Consider the following 10,675-nt stretch of genomic DNA (forward strand, 5'->3'; position numbering starts at 1 on the left):
TTTTAATATAACAAAGCCGGAACGTTTCATGCATATGTTGTTATTGTAGTTTGGTTATCCTTGTTACTATAATGATGTATATAGTTGTTATTTATGCATGTATGTATGGACTATTCCGTATGTGTTTGTATGAATCTTATCAAAGTGTGTTGTTGATATAACCCATCACTTTGGATCGTTGGTTAGCCTGCTTTCCATCTCGTGATGTCTTTTTTCTTGTGTGTTCCCTTTCAAGCTATGTGCTATCACATGTTTCTAAGGGGCACACTCACTCCCCCTTCCGTGTGTTAGAGCCTTTGGATGCACCTTCCTTGACTTGATGCAAGGTCACACACTTGCTACCAACAAGGACATCTTACCTACCTCTACGTGCAATCGCAGTCAAAGCGATACCTTACTACCCACTACTGGGACTCCTACTCCAAATGGTTTGAGGTCTAGTTGGGACTTCTTAGCGGGGAGATGCCCTGACATGTTGGCGGGTCCATCACCATGAAAAGATCCTCAGTTAAGATGAATCTCTACTAGTTCTTAATAATACTATTTATATTATATAAATTTCACATCTTTATATATAAAAGTATTCTCATTTTTATTTTTATTAAAACCTTGATTTAATTTCTATGGCAACCTTTTTAGTAGTCATGAGGATAGAGCGTTTAGATATATCTCAAAAGTAATTATAACATTTTTTCTTTTAGATTTAGTTAAAAAAGGTTGAAAAATTAAATTAAAATAAATTAGTTATAAAATATTTTGATTGTGAAATCAGTTATGTTTTTTGGGCATGTGGTATTGATAAGCCATGGTATTGGTGCATGGTTGTAACAAAGCCTATTTAGATGTAAACAATATCCACACTAAAGTGTGCGTGACTATCCAAGGTTAAGAATCATATCATAATGCTATAAAATATTTTGATTGCCAAACAAATTATGGTTTTAGAGCATGTGGTATTGATAAGCCATGGTATTGTAACAAAGTCTATTCACAAGTTAATAACAAAATCAAAATATAACAAATTGATTTTAACATTAACTTTTTATTATTAATTAAAGCAACATTTAATTGTTTATATTACTTTTAACTTTTTATTTATTATTACTTTCAACATTTTTTTATAATTAAACTCACATATAAATGTTAAATATTTATGCCTATATATCTACCTTATACATACTAACTAAATATTAACACTAAATTAAATTTATTAAATATTAAACTTATACACTTGACATTTATACCATAGTGGAATGCCTCTCAACACAATAAATATCAAATATTAACCAAACCCCTTCATTTACAAATCATGACATCCTATACATCCTATATCGGTAGTGACTATTAAAATCCATTTTTTCAATCGAAATAAAATAAAGATATTGAATCTAGAATTGGCTCATAGAGGCTCGCGCAGAATATAAACCTGACTGGTTGTATGAAAAGTAAAATCTATTTTTTTAATCAAAATAAAATAAAGACTTTGAACATAGAATATAAAATTGGTTCACTGAGAATATAAACCTGACTGGGAGTATGAAAAGTAAAATCTATTTTTTTAGGCAAAATAAAAATATAGACTTTGAACATAGAATATAAAGTTGGTTCACAGAGTCTCAAACAGAATATTATAAAGTTGACATTTAGAAGGTATGATATACGTTTTGATATTCAGCTCGCCATATCTCGTACGCTTTCCCTTAGGTCGACCACCCACAGAGGAATTGCCATTTGGGTTTCTAGATTTTACTATAACGCGTTTAATACTCTGCCAAGTCAATTCAATATGCTTTTCTACCCATCTCTGTTTTTTTTAAAGGATTTTGAGCGAGATCAATACGTCTATGGCTGCTCAATTCAAGTAGTCTCCATTACCTCAGTCTGGTCAAATATACGAACGTTTTCTACCTTCTAATTTTCGGTGTGTTTGCTTTTCAGTTTTTCAAGTCAATCTTGATTTTTCCCAGGCAGGACTTTATATGGCATCTTACTTATATATATATATAGACAACTAATAACAGAACTCAGCGGGTTAGCCTTTAAAGAACGTTAGAGTGGGAAAGGAGAAATGGATCAGAAAACTGTACTTCTTGTTATGATATTTGAGTACTTTGTGACAATGGTGGCCTCTTTGGCTGCAGCAACGTCATTTTGATTTAATTACTCAGCCTGGGAGCCTTATTCCGATCATCAATATCTCTATGACCACAAGGGTGGGTTAACTTATCTTCCACGTCCTTCTGATGATTTTGGCTTGGGTAGTAGTCTGCAGGAAGAAACTCATCCAATCCTATCATCCATGAACCGTCACGAGAAAAGGGACGTGGAGGCCCTTCTATCTTTTAGAAATGCCATCACATACGATCCACGTAGATGTTTATCCAATTGGACAATCCAGAACTCAGAGAATGTATGTTCATGGTATGGTATTCAGTGCAGACGACGCACAAGAAGAGTCACTGCAATTATCCTTCCTCTGTTAGGATTGCGAGGCACCATTTCGCCGTTTCTTGGCAGCCTCTCCTTACTACGCACTTTCAATGTTTCTCACAATAATTTATCAGGCATAATCCCACCCGAGTTTGGGAAACTAAAAGTGCTAGGAACACTTGACCTTCACTTTAATATGCTCCAGGATTGTATTCCGAAGAAATTGGATAATTGTACACGCCTTCAATTGATCAGGCTTTCAGGAACACTTGACCTTCACTTTAATATGCTCCAGGATTGTATTCCGAAGAAATTGGGTAATTGTACACGCCTTCAATTGATCAGGCTTTCATATAACAGCATGGCAGGGACCAGAGCCCTCGTTTTCTGGGAGTGGGAGTGAGTAGTATGTAAGCATTCTTGAGCAATCGCGATAACGTCATGGATCTGAAATTTGGCAAGATCCCAATTTTTCCAGGTTAAATCAATGTTCCACACAGTTTGAGGACGAGGAGGCGAGAGAGCGAAGGCGAGAGAGCGAGGATACGAGGGAGTTTTCTATGCAAAAGCTCCAAACCAATTTTTAGGAAACTTGGCGACGTTAAAGTCTTAAAAACAAGCAAAAATATAAAATATAATTTATAAATCAATCAATCAGATAAATTTATAACTGAAACATATTTAAAACAGTTTATAACTGAAACAAATTTAAAACGAAAAGTTGCAAAGCATGATCATTGATATAAATTATAATCATATATCCACAGTTATATCATACATCATTAAACCATATCGAATCTTTATGTTCCATTTCCAAGTTCCTACTATGAACATTGAATAATGAATATTCAAATAAAATTATAAAAGTAAAGTTTGATACACCAAGAGTCAAAATTTTATAAGTCAGAATAACATAAGAAGTTAGAACATCAACATATCAAAAGTTAAACGAGCATAATTTTGCTTAGGGTAATGCCCCGCTAGTCTTTGCATCTAGATGCTGCATGGATAAATCAGGATCAACCATATCACCATTTGAATCTGAATCACTAGTATTCTCAAACATGCTAAGTGGCACACCAACCAAGCCCATCTGTCTCTCATCAAGTCTCTCCTCCATATCTACCTGTGCATCATCCTCTGGATCAACATCTCATCGTGTTGCTGGTCCCTTCAAATACTCAGGTGTCTTCCCATGCTTAACACGTAGGGCACTGTGCACAACAACTAACTTTTCCGCTCTTTTAGAGGTAAGCTTGTTCCTCTTGATAGAGTGGATGAAGCTATATGTGGACCAATTCCTCTCTGCTGCAGAGGAACTAGCAACTTGAGACAACAAACGCATAGCTAGATGTTTAAGCTCTGGAGCATGCATCCTCCACCAACTAATCGGGTCATCTTGGGCTAGATATTTGTGATCTGCCCAAGCACCACGTGTGTTGAAGCGGGCACTAAGAGATGCAAACTAAACAAATTGTCTTCGAAATCTTGCCCCCTCCTCCTCATTGTACATCTTTGTAATTGCATTTAGGAAGCCATTCTTTACCTCAAGATCATCAATAGGAGGCACCCTCTCAGGTCTTTCAACATACCATTTGGGGTTTAATGCATATGATGCCATGTGCAAAGGTGTGTTCATGCAATCCCACCTACGCTGAATGATGGGTCAAATCTGGGATGTATAGAACTCTAATGAGGGCTCCCTCTACTGAATGACTACCTTCACACGACCCAACATGCTATCAAAGGTCTCATAGATTTCTCCAAGACTAGGAGCATCTGAATCAATGTAACGAATGACCTCCACAATAGGGCCCAAGAATGACACTAAATAAGACCAATTTGCCCACCAATCATTGTCCAACACCTGAAGCCTAACCTTTTTCCCCGTATTTGTCTTTGATTTTGACCACCTTCCCCACTCTGAACTCACAACCAAGGATTGTAGAGGTGCTTGTACCTCTATCATCCTCTCCAATAAGATAAAATATCTAGCATATCTAGTATCAGTGGGCTTGAGGAATTCCTTCCTCGTGTGAGCCCTATACATGGCCAAGGAGGTGTGGTGGTTGCAGATAAACATCTGCACATCTCTTGCAGTTGTCACCAAGTCTAATATCCACTGAATCTTGCCAATGTCCTTCAGTGCATTATTGAGTGCATGCACACAACAAGGAGTCCAAAAAATATGTTGATACCTTCTTTGAATCAATAACCCAGCTGATCTACAAACTGATGTTGCATCTGTCACAACGTGCACCACACTATTAGGCCCAACATCCTCTATAGCTTCTCGAAGAAGCTCAAATTGGAAAGATGCATTCTTGCGCTTTCCAGAATAATCAACAACTTTAAGAAAGAATGGACCTTCTAAAGATGTCACTATGATGTTGATTAGTGGGTGTTTTCGGATGTCAGTCCATCCATTTATAACAATAGAGTAACCAAACCTCAACCATGTTTGTCTCATTTTCTCTTTTTGCACATTAATTTTAGACACTTGTCTATCTAGAATTGTTGTTCGTAGCTTATTTTCTTTGGGTGGTACATATGAAGGCCCTATTCTTTCAATTGCTTGAACCATTTCCTTGTAATAAGGAGAACGAACAACATGGAAGGGAATTCCATGGCAAAAAGAAATTTTCCAATTGCATGTCATCTTGATCTAGAACATTGTACATCCCAGAAACTATAACACCCATTGCACAAGAACGAGATGCACCAGTGGAAACCTTTGTCTTTTTTGATGATGCACTGGATGGAGGAATATTTGTGGACGGATCAACATGTCTACTAGAAAACAATCCTTTTCCAGTGGATGCCCTTTCTAGCCTCCAAAGTTGCTCTTTTTGAGCTGAATTTAGGTTCTTTGAGGGACACATATTGACTCCTTTACCTGTAATATCCAAAATGTGTTGCTTCACCCTAGTATAACTGCCAACAAAGTGATGCCCACAAATATTGCAGACCTAATCACGTGAGCCACCACCAGCTTTTGGATTTTTTCCGGATGTCTGGTTCCATAGATTAGAAGCAGTTTTAGAGGATTAAATGTCCCTTTGCAAATTTTTCCAAATCCCTTGGTGGGTCTTCAGAATTTACCCCATGCAAAGGCCTATTCTGGTTTCTTTCCATCCTGTGACTGCTTTCAATTTCTTCTTGTGCATCATGTGATTCACTACTACTGTAGCTATTGTCACTGTTCCCACTGTTCCCATAAGAAGTCTGATTCTGACTCATAGGTGTAAGTTGAATGTAACTTGTAGCTTGTAGGTTGCAACCTGTAGTGAAAATAAAAAAATTTAAAAACATTACACAGGCTAACTAATACTAACAACGCACACATTCAACACTGATTTTTTTTTTAATTTACAAGAAAAATGTTAAAATTAATACATAGTGAGCACTAAAAAATTAAATATTTACAAAAAAAAAAATGAAAAAAACACAGTCAAGTTTCAACACTAAAATTTTTAAAAAATTTAAAATTACAAAAGAAATTTGAAACAAATTTTAAAAAACACAGCCTATAGGCACACAATAAACACAAAAAAATGAAAAATATTTACAATTTACAAAAAAAAAATGAAAAAACAATGCAGTGGCAAAAGAAAACAATGAGCTTACAAGTTACTTTACAAACTAGACTATCGATGGGGCCCGCAGTTGTGCAACTGGAAAAAAAAAAAAAAAACTTCAAAGTTGCAGTTCAAGAATGAAGGTGGTTGCATATAGTACAAGTTGCGGTTCAAGAATGGTGTTGGACAGGTCAGGCTTAGCTGCTTCAAGTGTTGGACGAAGATGGAGTGCACAGTGTAGCAACGATGATGGGGTCATTTAGTATTGGTGCAACAACCTTCAACTTTCAACGACATCCGACGTCCAACGTTCACGTCTAGGTCCACTATCCAGCAGCGATGGCATCCACGGTCTAGTAGCAGATGGCATCCATGGGTCCAGCGTCCACGGGTTTCAATGGTGTCGGCGGCGTCCAACAACAGCGGGTTAGAATGGTGGAGTGAGGGAGTCATGCAGCAGTAGGTTAGAAAATACAATGAAAAAACTAAGTCTAAAACCCTTGGTCGTATTCATAACAAATAAAAAATTAAAATTATGATAAAAAAAAAATCATTTAAAAAAATGAAATTCGGGCAATAGAAACGACCCCCTACGACCCTCGATGATGCTAAACTAGAGGAAACGACCCCCTGGAATGTTTCCTTGCGTACCCTATTTTTTGGGAGTGTGGGGAAACAACCCCCTCTCGTCCCCAAGTCTCCGGAGCGTGGGGGAGTTGGGAAACTCGACCCCCAGGAGGGGGGGATGCGACCCCGTGGAACACTGGGTTAAATGTAGGAAGACAAGACACAATGAATTTCACAAGAAATGTGTTGAGATTGCAACAAGATGATGGAGCTTAGTGAAAAGAGTCGCCTTCACTAAGTGGGCCCGCAGGCTATTTTTGGCACAAGTCTATTTTTTAGACTATGTCTATTTTTAGATATATGGATCATGTCTATGGATTGCATGTTGCTGTTTATGGATGACTGATCAAGTTGGGAAAAAAATAGATGGACTTCTATTTTTGATGAAAGTGTGAGTGATCAAAGTCTATTTTTAGACTGGTTGTCAAAAATAGAAAAGTCAAATATTATTATCTCACAATAATATTTGGACTATAAACTTAATCTTATTCTCTTGGAGCACTTCAGTTTGAGCTACAGAGGTGGCACATGCAGCTGTCAGAAGGAAATACGCTTTTCTTATGAGTCAATTGAGTTGTTGCATGCATGACTTCAGTTAGAACTCAATCAGTTGAGTTTGGTGGAGTTGATTGTGGAGTTGATGGAGTTGTGTTCAGTTTAGCTTTGTTAAACTGGTTGTATTTAGTCTAACTGGAAAATAGACTAGAAATGAGTTGGGTGAATTAGTTATTAATTAATTCACAAGTTATTAACTCATAATACAACTAATGAATACATCAGTTAACTCAGTTGCATGTCAGTGCGTGTTCAGTTCAACAGGGACAAGTGGTAGAGAATCAGATTGCTATCAGTTGTGACTATAGTTGTGCACCAGATCTTGCACAATCAAGGGATTGAGTATGCCAATGAGTTTTCTCACGTATTTTCCCACATTATAGCTTGTTCTCACGTCCAACAAAGAGTGAGTGACTATTTTGCAGGTGAAAAACGAGTTTGGTGAGCCATTCTCATCAGTTCTTGAGCAGTGGAGGTAGGCAAGCAGTGGAAGAGATTTGGAGATCAGATCTGAGCTGTATTGTGTGTAACAGAGGTGGAGATACTTGTGAGAAGTATTATGCTGTGTAATGTTACATGACTCAATCATTAATATACAGATAGTTGGGGTTTTTAGCGAGATGCTTTCCCGGGATACATACTGTGTTAATGTGTGAATGCTCTTGATGTTTTATTGTTATTGATGCTGCTATATTGATGATCAACGTAGAGGAGCTTATGTATTGTGTATGTTTTCCACAATAGTACATGATCAGGATAATCTCCATTGAATATGTGTTAAATTATTCAAAATTTCTACATGGTATCAGAGCGAGCTAGATAATTGTAGAAAAAGTTTCTACATGGTATCAGAGCTACTTGATTTGTAGAAGAGATTTTTTTACAGGATATCAAGCAAGGATTGATCATTAGATCTACTATTCAGGAAGTGTTTACATTCTATTTCTTCAGGTAGAGTCTATAATCGGGCCAGGTAGCCTCTGGATTCATCCTTCCTTTGGAAGGTGAGATATCCGGTGAATGCCCATACAGTCAATCTCTGTACGAGAAATATTGTGTTCTCATGAATTCTAGATCGGAAGCTGTTGAGTTGGAGCTGGTGGAAATTCGAATTTGCAGTAGTGTTGTTGAAAATGTCTTTCAACGGATTGCAAATGTTATTCCAAAGCAAGAGCGACCTGGCGCTCAAGGATAAACTCAGTAACAATAAGTATGAGAATGGATCTTCATCAAAGGTATCTGATGAAGAGAATTGTGCTTTGGCTGCCAAAGCAAAGAAAGGGAAGAACGAGTAATCTTCTCAGTCTGGTGCAAAAGGCAAGAAGCAGGATATGTCCAAATTGAAGTGTTTTCACTGTCACCAGCACGGACACTATGCCACTAATTGTCCACAGAAGAAGAAGAACAAGCAAGTTGCTGGATCTGCAGGGGGAGAGGCCTTAGCTTCTCAGTTTGAGCTTGATTTTTCATTGATCGTATGCTTGGTTTCAAGTGTGATGGGATCAGTGTGGTTCTTGGACAGTGGTGCGTCTTTTCACATGATGGGAGATAGAGATTTGTTCTCCGATCTGGAGGACAAAGATCTTGGAGTGCACATCGAGATGGGTGATGATGGTAGATACAGTGCGATCGGTATCGGTACCATTTCCTTTGAGAGGGAGTCTGGTAAAACCTTTGTATTGAAGGAAGTCATGCATGTTCCAGGATTGAAGAAGAATCTCATCTTAGTGGCGATGTTAGAAGACAAGGGGTATGATGTTGTTTTCAGCGAGGGAAAGGCCTTCCTCCGCAGCAAGACAACTGGTGAGACCCGGAAGATAGGGGTTCGAGTGAGGAACCTTTATCAGTTGCATGTAGATGGATGCGCAACAATGGCAGGCAAGGCAGAAGGATTGGTGAGTCGGGATGATGGCGAGTTATGGCACAAGAGATTGGGTCACCTTCACCATGGATCCTTGAAGATACTGCAGCAGATCACTACAGGGCTTCCTAAAGGCACACTTGCGCAGTCAGGTCAGTGCAAGGGGTGTACTTTGGGGAAGTTTGTGAAAGCCACCTTTCACGAGAAGGATAGTCGCGCCACGACGATCCTTGAGAGAATTCACACAGACATGTGTGGACCTTTCTCAGTTGCTTCGACAGCAAAACACAGGTATTATGTGATTTTTGTTGATTATTTCTCTCGTAAGTGTTGGATCTTCTTCATGCAAAAGAAGAGCGAGACATATTCAAAGTTCTGTGAATTCAAAGCACTGGTCGAGAAGGAGTCGGGGAAGAAGGTGAAGGCTCTTAGGAGCAATAATGGTGGTGAATACATCTCGGACGAGTTCAAGGATTTCTGCAAGACAGAAGGGATTCGTAGAGAGCTCATAGCTCCCCATAACTCACAGCAGAACGGGGTAGCTGAGAGGAAGAACAGAACGATTAATGGTGCTGCATGGGAAATGTTGTATGATCAGGGCCTACCCCTTCACTTGTGGGCAGAAGCATGCAATACAACAATTTATGTGCAGAACCGTTGTCCTCATAAGATACTTGGCACGAGTACACCCGAGGAGGCTTATTCTGGTAAGAAGCCTGATCTTTCTCATTTGAGGATTTTTGGTGCTAACGTTTACATGCATGTGAAGAAGGATGCCAGGAAGAAGTTGGAGTCGACCGCAGAGGTTGGGATATTTGTGGGGTACACTGATACGCCCCACAACTATCGTGTGTATTTGCCAGACAGTGGTAAAGTTGTTGTGCGACGGGATATAAAATTTCAGGAGGAGAAAGCCATGAAGTGTTCGCTTGAGAGGGAGCTACACTTGCATGTAGATGAGGAGCTATTAGTTCCTAAGGATGAGCTTCAGGACGTGGATCAGCCGCAGGACGAGGTTCATGGAGTGGAAGAGACCACTCATGTAGCGCCAACCATCAGAGGGCGAAAGCGCTTGACAAAAGCTGACCGACTGGCTCAAGATGCAGAGAAAGTTGTAGGACCACCTACAGCCCAACGCAGGCAGAGACAGTCACCTGATCGGTACACTGGATACATGGCTCTTATGAGCAAGTGTGTTGTGACTGAGCCATCCTCTTTCGAGGAAGCTGTGGAGGATCCCGCATGGGTAAACGCCATGGTAGAATAGTATGATTCTATTGTCAGAAATAGTGCATGGGAGATTGTTCCTAGACCGGAAGGGAAATCAGTGGTGGGTTCGAGATGGATCTACAAAGTTAAGCAGGCAGCTAACGAGAGTGTGGAGAAGTACAAGGCAAGATTTGTTGCCCGAGGCTTTTCACAGATCGAGGGGATCGATTATGAGGAGACCTTTACACCTGTTGCAAGGTATTCTTCCATACGGACGATTCTTGCTCTCTCAGCGCAGATGGGATGGCACATTCATCAGATGGATGTGAAGACTGCGTTCCTCAATGGAGTCATTGAGGAGGAGGTGTACATTGAGCAACCCAAAGGCTTTGAAGTCTTCAGCAGCGAGTCACAT

General features: G+C 39.3%; 1 protein-coding gene across 1 annotated transcript; it reads right to left on the bottom strand.

Moving 5' to 3' along the window:
• Positions 1–4,135: 4,135 nt before the first annotated feature.
• LOC149194264 (uncharacterized) lies at positions 4,136–4,900 on the bottom strand. Its single transcript, XM_089407610.1, has one exon. It carries the CDS (start codon positions 4,898–4,900, stop codon positions 4,136–4,138), a length of 765 nt encoding a protein of 254 aa, XP_089263736.1.
• Between the last annotated feature and the right edge of the window lie 5,775 nt (positions 4,901–10,675).

This window comes from Pinus tabuliformis, chromosome 2_2, assembly GCF_031772625.1.
Source record: "Pinus tabuliformis cultivar Carrire ecotype Pingquan chromosome 2_2, CPIR1, whole genome shotgun sequence".
NCBI classification, from domain to species: Eukaryota; Viridiplantae; Streptophyta; class Pinopsida; order Pinales; family Pinaceae; genus Pinus; species Pinus tabuliformis.